Source organism: Eucyclogobius newberryi, unplaced genomic scaffold, assembly GCF_026437365.1.
Source record: "Eucyclogobius newberryi isolate DKJ021-1_F unplaced genomic scaffold, fEucNew1.0.hap1 SCAF_19, whole genome shotgun sequence".
In the NCBI taxonomy this organism is placed as follows: domain Eukaryota; kingdom Metazoa; phylum Chordata; class Actinopteri; order Gobiiformes; family Gobiidae; genus Eucyclogobius; species Eucyclogobius newberryi.
The window spans coordinates 11,157,971-11,181,862 of record NW_027315823.1 but is presented as its reverse complement, the minus strand read 5'-3'; the positions used below and the strand labels follow the sequence as shown (position 1 = coordinate 11,181,862).

Below are 23,892 nucleotides of genomic sequence, written 5' to 3'. Positions count from 1 at the left end.
AGCAGTGGCCTGGTTTAGCCTGTCAGATCAGCAGGTCTCTACAGCACCCATGGGAGAACGTGGAGCTTTTCTGGAGCTTTTGTTTGGTGGGAATAAGAAGATTTAGATCATGAAAATGTGATACCAACACAAAGTAAAAGTTGGTTTGCCAATGTGTTCCAATTTGTTTAGGTGAGAAGAAACACCATTTTCAGAATATTTGCAGTTTAATTAATCTAATTATTATGAATAATAAGATATGATTTAAGGTCAGTGTTGTATAGAGCTTATTATTAGGCATTGGATGATATTGAAATGTAGTGTTGTGATTATAATGAACAAAATCATTGTGCAATTTACAATATTTTCATGATTTTTTTGGTTTATTGCTGCCAGTTAAAAAAACCATACACATCAATTAAGTAAGACAATTATAATAATGGAAAACTAGTTTTTTTGCGGGCACTATCTGGATTTAAAATGATTGTCTTTCTTTTTTGATCACAATCAGCAATATAGCTTTTTTAACTGGACCGGTCTGAACCGGTTTGATCCCTGGGGTGAAACTTTAATGTATTGGTTATTGTTACTTTAAAACTATATTACTCAGTACAAATACTAAATATATAAAGTCTATTTCCTCAAGCAAGAGTAAAAAAAGCAGTCAGAGAAACTACTACATAACTACTGAACAGTTTGGACAAAATATTGTATTTAAAAACAATATATGATTTATGAGTGAATGAATCAAACACAATCTTCAAGGTGTTGTGGCTGATTGATAATGTCAAAAAAGTGAAAATCAAGAATTAGGATGCAGCAGAACAAATGTATTTCTCATTTTCTCACGGTTGAGACCGTGAGTAGAGTAGAGTTTACATCGCTGTAAAGCTAATAAACATTAGCATGCTAACAGCGCACATTCTTGATTATCATGGACAGCACTCTTTTCTTAGCACAAAGTGATCTCATTTCAACCTAACTGCTGCTTTTACAACATATCTGTACTGGAACAAACAGATTTTGCCCAATTACAAGAAAGAACAAAAAAAACGGGTAAAGCCAGTTTTTAAAGGGCGGATGACGGCTGTTTACGATTTTCTAATTTTGACTGAAAAAAGTGTAGAAAATGACAGGAAGTGACATCACACTAGGTACACTCATTCCAGACAAAATGTATGCATAAAATACACAAAAGGAACTACTTTTTTGACTTTCTAAACCAAATAAAGTTATTCTTGTAATTTATTTATTAGATGAGTTTTTGCGCAGTGTTTGCTGTGTCATTTCCTAGTGTGATGTCATCAATAACAAACAGGAAGTGAAATTATAAATCTAAAAAAAACATTATGTATATTTTTTAGCAACATGTTAAATATATAAAACTTAAATGCATTTTAGTTCAATGAGTTTCAACCTAATCTAATTCAACCTGTCAAAGGCACTTAAAGTAAATTTACTCCAACTCTACTTGTATCCTTACTCACAGTAAGTAGTACACTGAGTCAGTAAACAAACATATTTACTCCAGCGCCACAGTGAAGCTTGTTGGCATTATCTCGATTCCTGTCCCACACACACGGTGGATTTCGCTCTCCTAAACCAAACTCCCGTTAGCTCGTACCCAGCTGTGGTCTAATTAGGATTCAGCTCTGTGGTCTGTGGGTGTGCTTCTAACATGAATTAAACCGCCAAGTGCAGATAAGGGATTAGCAGGACACTAAATATCCAATCCTCTCCTCAAAGTGACGCTAAGCTGCTGTTAAAATACACTTAAAAACACAGTTACACCTTAAGAGACTGTGTGCTACTTCGATGTCCTATATATTATGGGGAGGAAACGCATTGCAGTGCTCTGATTGCCTTCACTAAACACATACGGAAGTAGCTATTGTTTTTAGCCTTATTTACTCTACTACTAATGTGCAACATGTTTCTAAAACTATTATATTCATCACTGCTGTGTATTTTGCTACTATAGTTGTGTTTATTGATGCTATCTGTTGTCAATAATCACAAACATTCATGGTCCGGGTTTACTTCTACTGCTACATGTAGTGCAACTGCTGTGTTTACTTCTACTGCTACATGTAGTGCAGCTGCTGTGTTTACTTCTACTGCTACATGTACTGCAACTGCCGGGTTTACTTCTACTGCTACATGTAGTGCAGCTGCTGTGTTTACTTCTACTGCTAAATGTAGTGCAACTGCTGTGTTTACTTCTACTGCTACATGTAGTGCAACTGCTGTGTTTACTTCTACTGCTACATGTAGTGCAGCTGCTGTGTTTACTTCTACTGCTACATGTACTGCAACTGCCGGGTTTACTTCTACTGCTACATGTAGTGCAACTGCCGGGTTTACATCTACTGCTACATGTAGTGCAGCTGCTGTGTTTACTTCTACTGCTAAATGTAGTGCAACTGCTGTGTTTACTTCTACTGCTAAATGTAGTGCAACTGCTGTGTTTACTTCTACTGCTACATGTAGTGCAGCTGCTGGGTTTACTTCTACTGCTACATGTAGTGCAACTGATGGTTTTACTTCTACTGCTACATGTAGTGCAACTGCTGTGTTTACTTCTACTGCTAAATGTAGTGCAACTGCTGTGTTTACTTCTACTGCTACATGTAGTGCAGCTGCTGGGTTTACTTCTACTGCTACATGTAGTGCAACTGATGGTTTTACTTCTACTGCTACATGTAGTGCAACTGCTGGGTTTACTTCTACTGCTACATGTAGTGCAGCTGCTGGTTTTACTTCTACTGCTACATGTAGTGCAACTGATGGTTTTACTTCTACTGCTACATGTAGTGCAACTGCTGGGTTTACTTCTACTGCTACATGTAGTGCAGCTGCTGGGTTTACTTCTACTGCTACATGTAGTGCAACTGCTGGGTTTACTTATTTATGTAGTGCAACTACTGGGTTTACTTATTTATGTAGTGCAGCTGCTGGTTTTACTTCTACTGCTACATGTAGTGCAGCTGCTGGGTTTACTTCTACTGCTACATGTAGTGCAACTGCTGGGTTCACTTATTTATGTAGTGCAGCTGCTGGTTTTACTTCTACTGCTACATGTAGTGCAGCTGCTGGGTTTTCTTCTACTGCTGCATGTAGTGCAACTGCTGGTTTTACTTCTAGTGCTACATGTAGTGCAGCTGCTGGGTTTACTTCTACTGCTACATGTACTGCAACTGCTGTTTACTTATACTGCTACATGTTGTGCAGCTGCTGGGTTTACATGTAGTGCAACTGCTGGGTTTACTTCTACTGCTACATGTAGTGCAGCTGCTGGGTTTACTTCTACTGCTACATGTAGTGCAACTGCTGGGTTTACTTCTACTGCTACATGTAGTGCAGCTGCTGGGTTTACTTCTACTGCTACATGTATTGCAGCCACTACTACTACTTCTTATGTTACTACAACAACAAAAACAAACACAAATGTTATCTCTTGTAGTTAAAGAAAAGCAGCTCAAGCCCCCAGGGCACAGAGGCTGGGGCCAGAGGGTCTTTCCACTTAACGAGACTTTGACGACGGCTAAAAGTGTGGCAGAAGCGATAGAAACTTGAGTCTGATTTGAACAGCGTCCAAACAGAGGAAGTTCCAAAAATGGCCCAGATGGAGCGTTCAGATGGTTGAACTGGTTTAAACTAAAGTAAAGCTGATTATTGTACAAACCTGGCTCCAAAATGGTTTAAGCTTCGAACAGGACCAGAGCACGTGGACATGATTGGCAGGAATGGCTTCACACTGGCTACAATAAGAGTTTAAATCAGGAGTGCCGAGATGTACATGCTGTAGCTTGCACCTTAATGTTTCATAAGTGTGATCCTTTTTATAGTGACTGTAAATGTGCAATCGTTTGGATTATTTGAGCTTTTATTAGGAAACTGAGACACAATAATAATAATTAAAAAAATGGTAAATTGAATTAGTCTGTGAATTAAATAAATGATCCTTTGTCATATAAATCAGCATGTTTTAATGTCCTTGTCATCCCAGTACAAAAACGTTCTATTTAATAAAAATGGTTTGAAGAAATTATTTGATTGGGTGTTTTGTTTTATTGTTTTTTTAAGACATAATTGACCAAAATAAATTATATTTAAATTGGTCCCAAATCCTGAATGTACATTTGACAATGATATTGTTTGAATAATCAGTTGGAGGAAATAATGTTCTAGATATAGCCATGAGGGCACGTCAGCTCCAGGGTGTTCATAAATATATTGTTCTAGATGTAGCCATGAGGCCACGTCAGCTCCAGGGTGTTCATAAATATACTGTTCTAGATGTAGCCATGAGGGCACGTCAGCTCCAGGGTGTTCATAAATATACTGTTCTAGATGTAGCCATGAGGGCACGTCAGCTCCAGGGTGTTCATGAAGATACTGTTCTAGATGTAGCCATGAGGGCACGTCAGCTCCAGGGTGTTCATGAAGATACTGTTCTAGATGTAGCCATGAGGGCATGTCAGCTCCAGGGTGTTCATAAAGATACTGTCCTAGATGTAGCCATGAGGGCATGTCAGCTCCAGGGTGTTCATAAAGATACTGTTCTAGATGTAGCCATGAGGGCACGTCAGCTCCAGGGTGTTCATAAAGATACTGTTCTAGATGTAGCCATGAGGGCATGTCAGCTCCAGGGTGTTCATAAATATACTGTTCTAGATGTAGCCATGAGGGCACGTCAGCTCCAGGGTGTTCATGAAGATACTGTTCTAGATGTAGCCATGAGGGCATGTCAGCTCCAGGGTGTTCATAAAGATACTGTCCTAGATGTAGCCATGAGGGCACGTCAGCTCCAGGGTGTTCATAAAGATACTGTTCTAGATGTAGCCATGAGGGCATGTCAGCTCCTTAGTGTTCATAAAGATACTGTCCTAGATGTAGCCATGAGGGCACGTCAGCTCCTGGCTGTTCATAAAGATACTGTCCTAGATGTAGCCATGAGGGCACGTCAGCTCCTTAGTGTTCATAAAGATACTGTTCTAGATGTAGCCATGAGGGCACGGTAGCTCCTTAGTGTTCATAAAGATACTGTCCTAGATGTAGCCATGAGGGCACGTCAGCTCCAGGGTGTTCATGAATATACTGTTCTAGATGTAGCCATGAGGGCACGTCAGCTCCTGGGTGTTCATGAAGATACTGTTATAGATGTAGCCATGAGGGCATGTCAGCTCCAGGGTGCTCATAAATATACTGTTCCAGATGTAGCCATGAGGGCACGTCAGCTCCAGGGTGTTCATGAAGATACTGTTCTAGATGTAGCCATGAGGGCATGTCAGCTCCAGGGTGTTCATAAATATACTGTTCTAGATGTAGCCATGAGGGCACGTCAGCTCCAGGGTGTTCATGAAGATACTGTTCTAGATGTAACCATGAGGGCATGTCAGCTCCAGGGTGTTCATAAATATACTGTTCTAGATGTAGCCATGAGGGCATGTCAGCTCCTGGGTGTTCATAAAGATACTGTTCTAGATGTAGCCATGAGGGCATGTCAGCTCCTTAGTGTTCATAAAGATACTGTCCTAGATGTAGCCATGAGGGCACGTCAGCTCCTGGCTGTTCATAAAGATACTGTTCTAGATGTAGCCATGAGGGCACGTCAGCTCCTTAGTGTTCATAAAGATACTGTTCTAGATGTAGCCATGAGGGCACGGTAGCTCCTTAGTGTTCATAAAGATACTGTCCTAGATGTAGCCATGAGGGCACGTCAGCTCCAGGGTGTTCATAAAGATACTGTCCTAGATGTAGCCATGAGGGCACGTCAGCTCCTGGCTGTTCATAAAGATACTGTTCTAGATGTAGCCATACGGGCACGTCAGCTCCTTAGTGTTCATAAAGATACTGTTCTAGATGTAGCCATGAGGGCACGTCAGCTCCAGGGTGTTCATGAAGATAACTGTTCTAGTTGTAGCCATGAGGGCACGTCAGCTCCTGGGTGTTCATAAAGGTACTGTTCTAGATGTAGCCATGAGGGCACGTCAGCTCCTTAGTGTTCATAAAGATACTGTTCTAGATGTAGCCATGAGGGCACGGTAGCTCCTTAGTGTTCATAAAGATACTGTTCTAGATGTAGCCATGAGGGCACGTCAGCTCCAGGGTGTTCATGAAGATACTGTTCTAGATGTAGCCATGAGGGCACGTCAGCTCCTGGGTGTTCATGAAGATACTGTTCTAGATGTAGCCATGAGGGCACGTCAGCTCCAGGGTGTTCATGAATATACTGTTCTAGATGTAGCCATGAGGGCACGTCAGCTCCAGGGTGTTCATGAATATACTGTTCTAGATGTAGCCATGAGGGCACGTCAGCTCCTGGGTGTTCATGAGGAAACTGTTCTAGTTGTATCATGGCTACAACTAAAACAGTATCTTCTCCAACTGAATATTCGAACAATATCAGCTCCTGGGTGTTCATAAAGACAATACACATTGGGCTGAACGTTTAAAGTGACATATTTCAGCTATTTCACTGACGGTACAAGTGTGTTTAACGATATTCTATTTATAGTTCATGTATAGTTAAAATGAAACTGACAGCAGCTTTGACAGACTGACACTGTTGTTTTGGCTGAGAGGAAGTGTCCTAGTTTTATTACGGAAGCTGAGGTGGGACAGTTTTAAACATTCATAAACACATTCATCCATTTACTCAAATGTGGCACATTTAGGGGAAGATTTGTTGAAATCAGTTGTTCTGGACACCATTTTTTTTTAACTAGCAGAAGGCGCCATGAAGAAAGGGGAGTGCCGTCAGGCCAAACACAAGTCAAAGCTCCAGGTTCAAAAAGAGATTTACAAAGAGAAACTGAACATGTACAAGCTCATTTTATGTTGAACAAGGGAAAGATATTTTTCTGAAATAATTGGAAGCTGCAGCAACAACTCGCGCGTCCTGTTTGCCACAGTAAACAGATTAACAAACCCTCCAGCTCAGCTGCTGTTAGAACTCATTTCCACATCCAAGTGTAATGAGTTTGCATTATTCTTTAATGACAAAGTTCAGGGCGTTAAAAATGCTATAAATTCTACAACGCAAATAATAACCCTAAAACCACCTAGACACTTAGAGCTAACTCACTTTGCACCTGTAACTGACAAAACTGTCCATGAGATCATCACCAGTCTGAGTTAATCTACATGCTGCCTCGATGTGTTACCCACCAGATTTCTAAAGTGTGTGCTGAACAGTTTACCTGCACCACTCACTCACATAGTTAACATGTCGCTTCAATCTGGAACATTCCCAAAGTCTTTGAAAACTGCGGTCATAAAGCCTCTCCTTAAGAAGAGCAGTCTTGATGCTGCAGTACTGAGTAACTACCGGTCCATCTCTAATCTGCCATTTTGGGGCAAAGTCCTTGAAAAGGTTGTTTACCAACAGCTCACAGATTTCCTCTTAATAAACAACTTATTTGATGTTTTTCAGTCAGGTTTTAGACCTCATCACAGCACTGAGACTACTCTTGTCAAGGTGACAAACAACATCCGCCTGAACACTGACACGGGCAAAGCCTCAGTCTTAATTCTGTTCAATCTGAGTGCTGCTTTTGACACTGTCGATCATGGGATAGGACCACATGCCCCTGACCTGTGGTGTCCCCCAAGGGTCAAGTAGAGGTTGAACAGAAGGGGTCCCAGGACCCCTTCTGTTCAACCTCTACATGCTGTCGTTAGGTCAGTTGATACACAGCGAAAATTATGCAGACGACGCTCAGATCTATGTTTCACTCTGTCACTGCATCCAACAGATCAGTGAGTGGATGCAAAATCTTTCTCCAGTTGAACTCAGACAAGACTGAAATCATTGTTTTTGGCCCACAGAAACAAAGAGAAAGTGTTAGCGGTCACCTCCAGAGTCTCGCTCTAAAACCTACAAATCAAGCTAGAAATCTGGGGGTAATAATGGACTCAGACTTGAACTTTAACAGCCACATCAAATCAATAACATCAGCAGCTTTTGACCATCTAAAAAACATTGCCAAAACAGCTGCAGTACATCCAGAACGCTGCTGCTCGGGTCCTGACTAGAACCAGGAAGTACCATCACATTAGTCCTGTTCTCTGGTCTCTGCACTGGCTCCTGTGGCTCAGAGAAGAGACTTTAAAGCAGCTCTGCTTGTGTACAAGTCTCTCCATGGCCTAGCACCAAAGTACATCTTGTGCATGTTAGTGCCATATGAACCTTCTCGGACTCTGAGAACCTCAGGGACCGGAGTCAGGACTAAACATGGACCAGCCTCCTGCTGGTGCCAGAGTCAGGACTAAACATGGACCGGCCTCCTGCTGGTGCCAGAGTCAGGACTAAACATGGACCGGCCTCCTGCTGGTGCCAGAGTCAGAACTAAACATGGACCGGCCTCCTGCTGGTGCCAGAGTCAGGACTAAACATGGACCGGCCTCCTGCTGGTGCCCAGAGTCAGGACTAAACATGGACCGGCCTCCTGCTGGTGCCCAGAGTCAGGACTAAACATGGACCGGCCTCCTGCTGGTGCCAGAGTCAGGACTAAACATGGACCGGCCTCCTGCTGGTGCCCAGAGTCAGGACTAAACATGGATCGGCCTCCTGCTGGTGCCAGAGTCAGGACTAAACATGGACCGGCCTCCTGCTGGTGCCCAGAGTCAGGACTAAACATGGACCGGCCTCCTGCTGGTGCCAGAGTCAGGACTAAACATGGACCGGCCTCCTGCTGGTGCCCAGAGTCAGGACTAAACATGGACCGGCCTCCTGCTGGTGCCCAGAGTCAGGACTAAACATGGACCGGCCTCCTGCTGGTGCCAGAGTCAGGACTAAACATGGACCGGCCTCCTGCTGGTGCCAGAGTCAGGACTAAACATGGATCGGCCTCCTGCTGGTGCCAGAGTCAGGACTAAACATGGACCGGCCTCCTGCTGGTGCCAGAGTCAGAACTAAACATGGACCGGCCTCCTGCTGGTGCCAGAGTCAGGACTAAACATGGACCGGCCTCCTGCTGGTGCCCAGAGTCAGGACTAAACATGGACCGGCCTCCTGCTGGTGCCCAGAGTCAGGACTAAACATGGACCGGCCTCCTGCTGGTGCCAGAGTCAGGACTAAACATGGACCGGCCTCCTGCTGGTGCCCAGAGTCAGGACTAAACATGGATCGGCCTCCTGCTGGTGCCAGAGTCAGGACTAAACATGGACCGGCCTCCTGCTGGTGCCAGAGTCAGAACTAAACATGGACCGGCCTCCTGCTGGTGCCAGAGTCAGGACTAAACATGGACCGGCCTCCTGCTGGTGCCCAGAGTCAGGACTAAACATGGACCGGCCTCCTGCTGGTGCCCAGAGTCAGGACTAAACATGGACCGGCCTCCTGCTGGTGCCAGAGTCAGGACTAAACATGGACCGGCCTCCTGCTGGTGCCAGAGTCAGGACTAAACATGGATCGGCCTCCTGCTGGTGCCAGAGTCAGGACTAAACATGGACCGGCCTCCTGCTGGTGCCAGAGTCAGAACTAAACATGGACCGGCCTCCTGCTGGTGCCAGAGTCAGGACTAAACATGGACCGGCCTCCTGCTGGTGCCAGAGTCAGAACTAAACATGGACCGGCCTCCTGCTGGTGCCAGAGTCAGGACTAAACATGGACCGGCCTCCTGCTGGTGCCCAGAGTCAGGACTAAACATGGACCGGCCTCCTGCTGGTGCCCAGAGTCAGGACTAAACATGGACCGGCCTCCTGCTGGTGCCAGAGTCAGGACTAAACATGGACCGGCCTCCTGCTGGTGCCCAGAGTCAGGACTAAACATGGATCGGCCTCCTGCTGGTGCCAGAGTCAGGACTAAACATGGACCGGCCTCCTGCTGGTGCCAGAGTCAGAACTAAACATGGACCGGCCTCCTGCTGGTGCCAGAGTCAGGACTAAACATGGACCGGCCTCCTGCTGGTGCCCAGAGTCAGGACTAAACATGGACCGGCCTCCTGCTGGTGCCCAGAGTCAGGACTAAACATGGACCGGCCTCCTGCTGGTGCCAGAGTCAGGACTAAACATGGACCGGCCTCCTGCTGGTGCCAGAGTCAGGACTAAACATGGATCGGCCTCCTGCTGGTGCCAGAGTCAGGACTAAACATGGACCGGCCTCCTGCTGGTGCCAGAGTCAGAACTAAACATGGACCGGCCTCCTGCTGGTGCCAGAGTCAGGACTAAACATGGACCGGCCTCCTGCTGGTGCCAGAGTCAGGACTAAACATGGACCGGCCTCCTGCTGGTGCCCAGAGTCAGGACTAAACATGGACCGGCCTCCTGCTGGTGCCCAGAGTCAGGACTAAACATGGACCGGCCTCCTGCTGGTGCCAGAGTCAGGACTAAACATGGACCGGCCTCCTGCTGGTGCCCAGAGTCAGGACTAAACATGGATCGGCCTCCTGCTGGTGCCAGAGTCAGGACTAAACATGGACCGGCCTCCTGCTGGTGCCAGAGTCAGAACTAAACATGGACCGGCCTCCTGCTGGTGCCAGAGTCAGGACTAAACATGGGGAATCTGCGTTTCAGTTTTATGCAGCTAAAATCTGGAACAGTCTTCCTGAAGATGTGAGACAGGTTCTACTCTGACAATGTTCAAATCAAAGCTAAAAACAGTTTTGTTTAGCTGCGCATATGACTGAAAGGATTTTTTCTTTGCACTCTTCTCTTTTATGTCTTCAACTGTTTTGTGATTTCTGACATGTCTTTAGGATTTTAATGATTTTTGTCTCTGTTGTGTATGAATTGTACACTGCATATAAACTTGCCTTGCCTTTACTCATCAATTACACGTTATTACACAACATTACAAGTAAAGACAGGAAAGACAACTTTTTTAATTTGACAATAACACAATAACATTTGAAGGCACTACTGTCTACAGGAATAGAAGTTGTAGTAGTAGTAGTAGTAGTAGTAGTGATAGTAGTAGTAGTAGTAGTGATAGTAGTATAAGTAGCAGCAGTAGTAATAATAGCAGCAGCAGTAGAAGTAGCAGCAGTAGTAGTGTTAGTACCAGTAGTAGTAGTAGTAGTAGTAGTAAGAAGCAGTAGTAGTAGAAGTTGCAGCAATAGCAGTAGTAATAATGGTAGCAGCAGTAGTAGTAGAAGTAATACCGTAGTTGTCGTAGTAGTCTTCTATGTATTTATTATATTATTCTCCTGTAACTTTACTTTTGCTGGAGTAATAAAACAAAGTACTTTTTCCCATGTCTCACACGAATGCATCCTATTACAAGTGTAAAGATGTATATCTCTAAAAATGGATTACATTAGTAGCTTCTCAGACTTCACTCATTTGAGGTAGAGAATATTTTTAGATCTTTCAGACTTAAAAAGAGAACTCCCAAATGGAAAGCTTTCTAATTTAAGACAGTCTTAAAATAACAAAAAGGCAAAGAAGTCATGAATATGTGTCATGTGTTGCTTTTAAATGCCATGTTTGTTTTATTCAAATTAAAAATGATTAAGTTCTGGTACCGGTTCTGGTTTAGTCCCGATTTACGCACCTCTTGCAGGGTTTAGCGGTCCAATTAACCAACACCGATCAAATTTGCACACATGGTCATATAAAAAAAATAAAAAATCTTGATTAGGTTTTCTGTGTGTGTTTGTGTGTAATCCTGTGTGTGGGAGGAGTGCAGCGTGCTCCTCGTCCCAGTTCAGTCTCCTCTCATCAGGGCTGTGGATGACTCACGCGGGCTTAACGTGAGCGGAGAGAAACAGGGCCGACGCTAACCTACACACAGCTCACACTTCGCTAACGCACAGAAGAGGAGATAACGAGCCAGAAACGAGATCTCTGAATGTTGCGTTGCCATTAAGACGCACTCAAAGACCCTTCCAGGAGCGGCAGGGTTCGGGACTGTTGCGCGTACGCCAACGATTGACTGTTGATGAGTCTTTTTCTTCTTTAATCAAGCTATTTATTGAATCTGTTTTCTTTTTGTCATTTTGTTTGGTTTCACGGTCTTTCTATTGTAGGAGGAATGAACATTTTGAGTTCATGCTCTGGTGCCGTGTTTATAGTTACCGTATTTTCCGGAGTATAAGTCGCACCAGCCAAACAATACATAATAGAGAAGAAAAAAACATATATAAGTTGCACTGGAGTATGAAATGCGGTTGTAAGTGTGAAAATAACAAATAATATCACATATAAGTCGCTCCGGAGTATAGGTATACAAGTATAAATATAAGTATAAGTCGCACCCCGGCCAAAACTATGAAAAAAGGTACGACTTATGGTCCGAAAAATACGGTATACTGCTAAATAACTCTTCCAAATCACTAAATTAGATATATACCTTTTGAGACGCTACACTACACCTACAAAAAAAAAATCGTCTTTCACGAATTATAGAATGGTCCAGTAAACTGTTTACTTGAGGCAGACCCAACGTTTGGTCACGGCCTTTGTAGATGATTGGTCGCCGCCTTTTTGCCGTGATTCTCAGTTTCTTCGAGATGTAAAACTAAGTGCTTGAAAAACGACTTCATCCCAGAAGCGGTTTGTTTGCTAAATAAACTGTAACTTGCACCTTAATTGTTCATCTTTGTGATCCTTTTTATGCCGACTGTAAATGTTTAATTGTGGGCTATTTTTTTTAATTAACAAGATTTCTTTTTGATCAGTGCTGGGGTACTTTCTCTGTTTTTAATCTATTTTTGTATTATGTGTGTGTGTGTGTGTTGTTATTTATACCCATATATGTGTTACATTTGGCAGCGGGTCATTATCTAACTTCCAAAGTCCACTAACGTTAGCTGGTTTTGGATTGCTTGATAAAATAAAAGGTAAGACTTTATAATAACTACACCTTAACAAAGCATGGACAAAGACTTAATTCACACTGGACAAATAGTTTACTAAGAATGATTCAGGCTTAGTTACTATTAAATATTTAATACTTTAACCTAACTAACTGTAATCTTAATAAACCACAACAACTGAGCCTGAATCAAGCTTAATAAACACTCATTATGTATTAAGTCTTTGCTCATGCTGTGTTAAGGCAAATTAAGGTGTAGTTATCATAAAGTGGTACCAAATAAATGTAAAATGCCACTTTTTAGACTGGTATTTTTTGGGGCGATAAAGTTTGATGTAAGAATTGTTTTATTATGTGGTCGTGAGCATGTATGCTAATGCTGGCGCTAATTGAGTGTGGTCGAGTGGTCGTCAGTTGCACACGTTCTCTTTACAAACACTGGATGGCTCTGTAGTTGTTTCTCACTCTGCTCTTGTTTTAGGATGTTTGTATCTCATTTCCTTCACAAACATGGATTACAAACATAGTTCTCTAAATAAGCGATACAGAACGATAAATCAAAAATAATGAGGATAGCATAGTGCATTTCTTTCTTTATGTTATGAGGGCCCAATCATGGCTTGGTTTGTGTAGTTTTCTCCCAAAATATCTCTAGCATACTCTTTATTATACTCATTTTAATTTGGAAAAAATATAATTAAAGACACACAGAAAGGATGGGTAAAAATAGATGGTTGTTAACAAGTTCTAAGCGGTGTCACGGGTGAAAATGCTTGTTCCATATGTTTGACCAGAGATATTTTTCATGTAAAATTGAATATTTCCAAATTAGTTCTGAATTTCAGTGACAAATCTTTCTATCCAACGAGCTCCTATTTGTGTGTGATAAAGATGAGGGGGTAGATTGATTTCATAGGAGTTACTTTCACAAATACAAGTTTTTGTGTCATAATCGGCTCACTAATTACATTAACCATAAACCAGATTAAAACATATGTATTTTGACAGTGTATTTTGACAGCCCAATTCTACCATAAAATTCTGACTTGTCGAGGATGTTGTTCTTGCCTTCTCTTTACAATGTTTCATAATTGCCCACATGCTAAAGCTGTTGTCTTCTGTGTTTGCAGATGATGGACCGTACGGAAAGACCAAGGACATCACAGAACACACGCTGTCCACCAGGAGACACAGTATACCAGGTACATGCGCCTCCAGCATCGCCTCGTTTTAGTATTTAACGCAGCATTTGTATTGTTATTGGCCTTTAAACCTGCTCTTGTACTTTTGCTTTGGCATATAACGTTTTAGAACTTAAAATCGTGTATCTGCTGAAACCCATTAGCTCACTTTCTGTCAGTCAGGCGTCCCCCTCGTCAGGATTGGTGTTAGCGCTCCATCTACTGGCAGCAGAGAGAACTACAAGGAGGAAATAAACTAATGCTAGTGTGGTTATACTATCAGTGATTCATGCATGTTTGAGTAATCCTGTATCGTCCTTTATTCGAGACTCAAGTGCTCAGAAAGTGCTCGACTGATCAATAAAGTGTCATACAACCACTTTTCAACACAATAAACATGTAAATGAAAATCTACCGCTCGTGTCAAAACTATGATTATTGTATGTTCGATACTAAGACCTGAAAAAGCATAATATCTCTTTTATCTCTAACTTTGACATAATTCAGACCAGAGCAACCTTCCAATGAAAACAGAAAATATGAAGTGCTTTATTCTGTTTTTATTTATTTGTCTTACAGCACCTCTAAATCTTTCAAGGCACCCAAAATCAAAGCATTATACTGTGACAAAAGCCATTTGGTCCGTTTTCCATAGCCTCTCTATTCTCCTGAAAAGACATTTAAGAGATCCACTTGAGGGACTCCACAAACCCATTTGTGACTGAGCAGAGGTTTATGTAAATGTGCACTTTGAGCAGATCCTGAGTGACTTTCTCTGAGGAGGGATTATAATGTGTGCTTTGGTTCTCACTCACCTCCATCTCTTACAGACTGGATATTATTTAAAGGGCTAATATTTAGCTCAACAGACTTTTTCAGCTCTAACCGTATCCGTAAATATTTTCTCGTTCAAACATTCTGTTTTGTTGGCTAAAAGTCAGTTTTTAATTTTTTCTTTAATTGTAACAGAATTGTGATTGGTCCCAATGAATCCACATTGGTCAAGTCAGATCCCCTAAATCAGGGGTGTCCAAACTGTGGCCCGGGGGCTAAATGTGGCCCTTGGACCAATTTGTGTTGGCCCTCCTTCCAGCTTCCTGCTGAGTTGGTCCAAACAACAACAAAAATTCAAACATGTTTATGTTATACAAACCTAATATTAATGTTCCAAGTCTTATTAAAGGTGTGGAGGCGCATCAAAACTATGTCAAATGCAACATTTCGAATGGTTGACTTTAGTGTCGGGTTGTTTATGGCCCCTCTGCTCCGTATGAGTTTCAAAATGCGGCCCTCGGTGAAAAAGGTTTGGACACCCCTGTTATGTACATGTTAATATTGTAGTACAAGGCAATATACTTGGACCTTTACTTTTCTTCTTTATTTTTCTTCTTCTAAAATGTAGTTTTACAAGTTTTACTATCACGCTTTGACCAATATTTAAAAGCTTGGATCCTGTAATTAGGCCCGAGCCCCAGCAGGGCGGAGGGCCTATTGCTCCCGCAACGCTGCCGAAGGCAGCGTTGCAACTGTCTGACCCGGTACCCCGTCGCCCCTGGCAAGTACAGTGAACTAGCCCATGCCGAAGGCATGGATCATGCATACTTACTCCTGCTATGACAGAAATAGTCAACAATGAGTGAATGGGCGTAGCCCATTCACTCATTGTTGACAACAGCAGCGCGAAGCGCTGCATTCCTCCAAAAACCCTCTTGGCATCGTCCCGTACGCGAAAATCCATGCCGCAGGCATGGGTCATGCTTGTATCTGCTCAAATCAATGGAAGTCTATGGGGAGTGGGCGGGGCATCCCGACGGAATAGGGAGTGACGAGCGCGTAAGCGCTCGTAATGATGATTCCACCCCATGACGGCATCGGGAAGGCTTAGAGCTTTCAAACGATGTATAATTTGTTGTTATAGTGGAAACGGCTATATTGTTTTTGCTAAAAATATTATTATTTTTATTTTTCTTGTTCTTCTTCAGCGCTTTGAACTCTAATTTGACCCCCTGAACATGCTCAAAAACTCACCAAACTTTGCCCAAAATTCAGAATCGGCGAAAAATTTTGTTTTTTCTGGGCCATTTTTTTTTCGTTAAAAAATGGCGCGACAGCGCCACCGACAAAAGTCAAAATACATTGCGCCTATGGGAGACGCCCCGAGGTCAACTTTGTAGTAAAGCTACGAAATTCGGGACACGCATTCCTCTCGTGAGGACAAAAAAAAAATAATCATTGTGGCCACGCCCCCAGACTTACCCTGTGGCCACCATCTTCCTTCCTTCCTTTATCCAAATTTTAAGGATAACTTTTACGGTCTCTGTGCGACGGAGCCGCAAACGTTTCCCAGAATTCTGACTATTTGGCCTTCAGAGTGGCCTATAAACATTAGAGTTTTTCCAAATGACATGATATTTTGAACAAAATTCTAATTTGCCATCCAAATCATAAAAGTATGAGAGCCAAAGTCATATTTTGTACGGCGTAACCGTAGCGTTGACAGAAACATCCCATGTTATCCTTATGGGAAAATCGTAGAATCGCTCAAATCACCACATTTTTACGCTTCACACTTTAACAAACTCCTCCTAGGGCGATTGCCCGATCAAACTCATATTTGGGAAATATCATCTACACAAGCGGGGAATCAAAACTTACCCATATTTTGATTCTAAGTGCTACGGTCTCTGTGTGGCGGACCCGCAAATATATGTCAGAAATGGGAAAACAGCGAAATCTCTAAAATGACCACATTTTTACGCTTCACACTTAAACGAACTCCTCCTAGGGTGATAGCCCGATCAAGCTCATATTTGGGGAGAATCATCTACACAAACGGGGCATCAAAAGTTAGTCATATTTTGATTTTAAGTGCTACGGTCTCTGTGCGGCGGAGCAGCAAATTTGACTGACACTTGTGTTGATTTTCACTGGATTGGCCATGTCCAATGTGTCGCCGTCTGTCAAGTTCTTTTTTAATTCAACACAATAAGGGCGCCATCTTTATCAAGTCGAAAGCGCAGAGTCGGAAGGCCGGCGGCCGGCGAGGGCCGTTGGATGCCGCTTGCGGCTTTAATTTTTCTTGTTCTTCTGCTTTTTGAGCTCTAATTTGACCCCCTGAACATGCTCAAAAACTCACCAAACTTTACCCAAAATTCAAAATCGGCGAAAAATTTTGTTTTTTCTGGGCCATTTTTTTTTTCGTTAAAAAATGGCGCGACAGCGCCACCGACAAAAGTCAAAATACATTGCGCCTATGGGAGACGCCCCGAGGTCAACTTTGTCGTAGAGCTACGAAATTCGGAACACGCATTCCTCTTGTGAGGACAAAAAACAAATATTATTGTGGCCACGCCCCCAGACTTACCCTATGGCCGCCATCTTCCTTTGAAAATGAAAACACGCTGTGTTAGCCATTTTGTTCACGTCAAACTTTGACGAACTCCTCCTAGGGCGTTTTGCCCACCGACTTCAAAATCGGCGGACGTCCTCTGGACAAGTGTGGCATCTAAAGTTATCCAATTTTTTGAGATACCTTTTACGGTCTGTGTGCGGCGCAGCCGCAAAGTTGGACAACTTATTTTGGGATATTGCAGATCTAAAAATTGTTCCCATTTGATCAAAACAAGTCCGATTAGGACCAAATTTGAATCAGTTGTTCAACTTTCTAGTTTGGACCAGTTTATGATGACAAAATTGAAATGGGCGCGATAGCGCCCCCTACAGAGTGACCTTTAAATTAACATTGAAGGTCAAAAATTTGTTTTACCAAAATTTTCTAAACTTTACCCAAAATTCTATTTTGGCGTCGCGATCAAAAAAGCCAATCAGACAAATGCCTTAATTTTTACGGCGTAGTTGTAGCGATGACATAAACCTCCCATGTTATCCCTATGGGAAAACCGCTAAATCTCTCGAATATCCACATTTTTCTGTTTCACACTTTAACGAACTCCTCCTTGTGCGTTTTGCCCACCGACCTCAAAATCGGTGTACGTCCTCTAGACAAGTGGGGCATCTAAAGTTATCCAAATTTTAAGGATAGCTTTTACGGTCTCTGTGCGACGGAGCCGCAAACGTTTCCCAGAATTCTGACTATTTGGCCTTCAGAGTGGCCTATAAACAATAGAGTTTTTCCAAATGACATGATATTTTGAACAAAATTCTAATTTGCCATCCTGATCATAAAAGTATGAAAGCCAAAGTCATATTTTGTACGGTGTAACCGTAGCGATGACAGAAACATCCCATGTTATCCTTATGGGAAAATCGTAGAATCGCTCAAATCACCACATTTTTACGCTTCACACTTTAACGAACTCCTCCTAGGGCGATTGTCCGATCAAGTTCATATTTGGAGAATATCATCTACACAAGCGGGGCATCAAAACTTTTCCATATTTTGATTCTAAGTGCTACGGTCTCTGTGTGGCGGACCCGCAAATATATGTCAGAAATGGGAAAACAGCGAAATCTCTGAAATGTTCACATTTACGCTTCACACTTTAACAAACTCCTCTAAGGGCAATAGCTCGATCAAGCTCATATTTGGGGAAAATCATCTACACAAGCGCGGCATCAAAAGTTATCCATATTTTTATTCCAAGTGTCACGGTCTCTGTGTGGCGGACCCGCACATTTGACCGACACGTGTGTTCATTTGCACTGGATTGGCCATGTCCAATGTGTCGCCGTCTGTCAAGTTCTTTTTTAATTCAACACAATAAGGGCGCCATCTTTATCAAGTCGAAAGCGCAGAGTCGGAAGGCCGGCGGCCCGCGAGGGCCGTTGGATGCCGCTTGCGGCTTTAATTTTCAGTTGTTTTTCAAGTGCAGTAAGTCACGATGGGTGCATACACAAAGAAGCGTCAGCTGCTACTATCATAAACACATCATTGGTGAATAATGAAAACCTTTAGGAGTATTAAATGTTTTCATAGTTTATCTGATTGTCACATCGGACTATGCGATTTAGTCTGGCAGAGAGCTGAGCTTAATGTGCAGTTGGCAGATAGTGTAAACTCTTTATTCTTCTCTCTGCTCAGAGCGCAGTGCAGCAGCTCTTGGTATCGCTGCCAAATTGATGAGTATGAGTGCGAGTACTAGCATCTGGTTATGAGCCAATACCCGATACTGGTATTTGTGCATCTATAACCTGGAGTAGGGAGTCATATCCATGCATAGGTGATAGTGCAAACAGAAATGTTGTAAAAATGCAGGATTACTCAAACATAAACAAAAAATCCAATGAAAATAGCATGTTAAAAGCTCAAGTCAATTTTGCACAATATCACTGCTCTGGTATTGGTTGGTGTAAGACACTGCAAGGAAATTTTGATATCATGAATAAAAAAGGTATTACATAAATGTAATACCTTGTCAATATTTTGGAGGCATTTTAATCACCTTTTGAATCACATGCTATTGACCGTCCTCTCTGCTCTTGTCTTACATTTGCTCTGTGTTGTGTGTGTGCTGTGGTCCATGTGTGTGCTGTGGTCCATGTGTGTGCTGTGGGCCGTGTGTGGTGTGGTCCATGTGTTTGGTGTGGTCCGTGTGTGTGCTGTGGTCCGTGTGTGTGCTGTGGTCCGTGTGTGTGCTGTGGTCCATGTGTGTGCTGTGGTCCATGTGTGTGCTGTGGTCCATGTGTCTGCTGTGGTCCGTGTGTGTGCTGTGGTCCGTGTGTGTGGTGTGGTCCGTGTGTGTGCTGTTGTCCGTGTGTGTGGTGTGGTCCGTGTGTGTGCGGTGGTCCGTGTGTGTGCTGTGGTCCGTGTGTTTGGTGTGGTTCATGTGTGTGCTGTGGTCCATGTGTGTGCTGTGGTCTGTATGTTTGGTGTGGTCCATGTATGTGCTGTGGTCCATGTGTACTGTGGTCCATGTGTGTGCGGTGGTCCGTGTGTGTGCTGTGGTCTGTGTGTTCGGTGTGGTCCGTGTGTGTGCTGTGGTCCGTGTGTGTGCTGTGGTCCGTGTGTGTGCTGTGGTCCGTGTGTGTGCTGTGGTCCATGTGTGTGCTGTGGTCCATGTGTGTGCTGTGGTCCGTGTGTGTGCTGTGGTCTGTGTGTTTGGTGTGGTCCATGTATGTGCTGTGGTCCATGTGTACTGTGGTCCATGTGTGTGCGGTGGTCCGTGTGTGTGCTGTGGTCTGTGTGTTTGGTGTGGTCCATGTGTGTGCTGTGGTCCATGTGTGTGCTGTGGTTCATGTGTACTGTGGTCCATGTGTGTGCTGTGGTTGTGTGTGTGCTGTGGTCCGTCTTTGTGCTGTGGTCCGTCTGTGTGCTGTGGTCTGCTGTGGTCCGTGTGTGTGCTGTTGTCTGCTGTGGTCCATGTGTGTGCTGTGGTCCATGTGTGTGCTGTGGTCCGTGTGTGTGCTGTGGTCCGTGTGTGTGCTGTGGTCCATGTGTGTGCTGTGGTCCGTGTGTGTGCTGTGGTCCGTGTGTGTGCTGTGGTCCGTGTGTGTGCTGTGGTCCGTGTGTGTGCTGTGGTCTGCTGTGGTCCGTGTGTGTGCTGTTGTCTGCTGTTGTCTATGTGTGTGCTGTGGTCCATGTGTGTGCTGTGGTCCGTGTGTGTGCTGTGGTCCGTGTGTGTGCTGTGGTCCATGTGTGTGCTGTGGTCCGTGTGTGTGCTGTGGTCCGTGTGTGTGCTGTGGTCCGTGTATGTGCTGTGGTCCGTGTGTGTGCTGTGGTCCGTGTGTGTGCTGTGGTCCGTGTGTTTGCTGTGGTCCTTGTGTGTGCTGTGGTCCGTGTGTGTGCTGTGGTCTGCTGTGGTCCGTGTGTGTTCTGGACAGAAGCTTTGCGGGGGGTGACTCTGGTGGAGCTGGTGAAGAAGGAGGGCAGCACTCTGGGCCTCACCATCTCCGGTGGCACAGACAAGGACGGCAAGCCCAGAGTGTCCAACCTCCGACCGGGCGGACTGGCAGCCAGGTGAGGCCCTGCTGTTAGGACCTGCTGTTAGGACCTACTGTTAGGCCCTGCTGTTAGGACCTGCTGTTAGGACCTGCTGTTAAGCCCTGCTGTTAGGACCTGCTGTTAGGACCTGCTGTTAAGCCCTGCTGTTAGGACCTGCTGTTAGGACCTGCTGTTAGGCCCTGCTGTTAGGCCCTGGTGTTAGGCCCTGGTGTTAGGCCCTGCTGTTAGGACCTGCTGTTAGGCCCTGCTGTTAGGACCTGCTGTTAGGCCCTGGTGTTAGGACCTGCTGTTAGGCCCTGGTGTTAGGCCCTGCTGTTAGGACCTGCTGTTAGGACCTGCTGCTAGGACCTGCTGTTAGGCCCTGCTGTTAAGCCCTGCTGTTAGGACCTGCTGCTAGGACCTGCTGTTAGGATCTGCTGTTAGGCCCTGCTGTTAGGACCTGCTGTTAGGACCTGCTGTTAGGCCCTGCTGTTAGGCCCTGCTGTTAGGACCTGCTGTTAGGCCCTGCTGTTAGGCCCTGCTGTTAGGACCTGCTGTTAGGACCTGCTGTTAGGCCCTGCTGTTAGGACCTGCTGTTAGGACCTGCTGTTAGGACCTGCTGTTAAGCCCTGCTGTTAGGACCTGCTGTTAGGACCTGCTGTTAAGCCCTGCTGTTAGGACCTGCTGTTAGGACCTGCTGTTAGGCCCTGCTGTTAGGCCCTGGTGTTAGGCCCTGGTGTTAGGCCCTGCTGTTAGGACCTGCTGTTAGGCCCTGCTGTTAGGACCTGCTGTTAGGCCCTGGTGTTAGGACCTGCTGTTAGGCCCTGGTGTTAGGCCCTGGAGTTAGGCCCTGCTGTTAGGACCTGCTGTTAGGACCTGCTGCTAGGACCTGCTGTTTGGCCCTGCTGTTAAGCCCTGCTGTTAGGACCTGCTGCTAGGACCTGCTGTTAGGATCTGCTGTTAGGCCCTGCTGTTAGGACCTGCTGTTAGGACCTGCTGTTAGGCCCTGCTGTTAGGCCCTGCTGTTAGGACCTGCTGTTAGGCCCTGCTGTTAGGCCCTGCTGTTAGGACCTGCTGTTAGGACCTGCTGTTAGGCCCTGCTGTTAGGACCTGCTGTTAGGACCTGCTGTTAAGCCCTGCTGTTAGGCCCTGCTGTTAGGACCTGCTGTTAAGCCCTGCTGTTAGGACCTGCTGCTAGGACCTGCTGTTAGGACCTGCTGTTAGGACCTGCTGTTAGGACCTGCTGTTAGGACCTGCTGTTAAGCCCTGCTGTTAGGACCTGCTGTTAGGACCTGCTGTTAGGCCCTGCTGTTAGGACCTGCTGTTAGGACCTGCTGTTAAGCCCTGCTGTTAGGACCTGCTGCTAGGACCTGCTGTTAGGCCCTGCTGTTAGGCCCTGCTGTTAGGACCTGCTGTTAGGACCTGCTGTTAAGCCCTGCTGTTAGGACCTGCTGTTAGGCCCTGCTGTTAGGACCTGCTGTTAGGACCTGCTGTTAAGCCCTGCTGTTAGGACCTGCTGTTAGGCCCTGCTGTTAGGACCTGCTGTTAGGCCCTGCTGTTAGGACCTGCTGTTAGGACGGGGTACACTGGCGGTTTGGGCAGTCTCTGACAATAGATGGGGCTTGTAAATATATCTTATGATCAAAGGCTGTGGCAGATGTCGTAGTTCGATGGGCTGTATATGCTTTCCTGTAAAAGTATGAACTTATGCAGAAAAACTTTCTGGTATCTAAGTATTTTTTTTTTAAATTTGTTTAAACACTAATGCATAAAAATGGACACATAACTGTAATCATGCTAAAAATATGGCCATATTTTTACACAATCTTACAACACATTATTGTTGGCAATAGCAACAAGCCAAATATTGGATATCCGTTTTGCGTAAAAATATATATCAGGAAATGCCCGCTTAGCATGCTAGCTGTTCTTAGCTTTGCCGCTTCACCGCTCACCGTGGTGGATGATTAGAATGTGGACCGCTGCAAAGAGTTTAAAACAAACCGTTTTTTTCATGTTTTTAAGACTGGTACAGCGCCTTTAAAAGTCACTTCAGTTGAAAATTAAAGAATGTGGAAAATCTGATCAGTCAGGTGCATTGAACCCGGGTTTATGCCCAGCATGGCCAGGCTCTGCCATTCACTAGACCTGTGCGGCTGGTATAAAGAGTCTTTAGCAGTTAATTCTACTTGAAAATCTAAGAGAGGTATTTTTTTTGTTTTTTGGTCCTATTGTTATAATGTTTTGGCAATAAGCAACTTGTCATTTTTCTTTTCATTCCTTCATTGGTTATTCGAACTTAGTAAAGCATGTTGTTGTTGTTGTTTTTTTAAGTCTTTTTATATTTACTTTTCATACTTTTTTCCTGAATGTGTTCTGTCTTTCTGCAGAAGTGACCAGCTAAACATTGGGGATTACATAAAGTCGGTCAATGGAATAAACTTGACCAAACTCCGGCACGAAGAGATCATCAGTTTGTTAAAGAACGTGGGCGAGAGAGTGCTGCTGGAAGTGGAGTATGAACTGCCCCCTACAGGTACACACTGGTATTACACCTGTGGTATAGATTACATCAAATGTCAATCAGAGACTCTGTAATGCCATGCTAAACAGGCTTTTTTGAGCTTTTAACCATGTTTCCTAATCAAAAACATATCTAGAGATGTTATTTGGTGCATGTTTTGGTAATGTGGCATACAGGAGTCCTCTTAGTCTTTAAAACATACAGTACATCCATCTTTACCAGACCTGTTCAGATCATTTCATTCCCAAAATGTCCTCCATAACACAGTTAATTTGGATGCTAGCAGTTTATTATTATTTTTTTCACTTTTGCTGCAATTTTGACCATTTCATTGCAATAAAAGACAAAAGTGGTTTTATCCACTTTGTATTCTATTTGCTTCCCTTGTAGTTAGTTTATGTCCTTCTGAACAAAAATGCCCAAAAACTAATTATTCAAATCTAAATTGTAAAAGCAAAACAAACAACTGAACAAAAATGTTGAGAATGAATATGTTGCCACTCATCCAAGTAGCTTCTTCAGTTCCTCTGATGGAGAACTGGAAAGTCACTGTTACGCGTGTTTGAAG

At 44.1% G+C, this 23,892-nt stretch overlaps 1 protein-coding gene across 1 annotated transcript in view; it reads left to right on the top strand.

Annotated features, from left to right (window-relative positions):
* grip2b (glutamate receptor interacting protein 2b) overlaps window positions 1-23,892 on the top strand; it is a 220,651-nt gene that overhangs the window by 145,264 nt on the left and 51,495 nt on the right. The window contains exons 2-4 of the mRNA XM_072451747.1: window positions 13,870-13,941; window positions 20,701-20,836; window positions 23,191-23,336. Coding sequence (XP_072307848.1) covers window positions 13,870-13,941; window positions 20,701-20,836; window positions 23,191-23,336 — 354 coding nt within the window. The remainder of the gene's footprint in view (window positions 1-13,869; window positions 13,942-20,700; window positions 20,837-23,190; window positions 23,337-23,892) is intronic.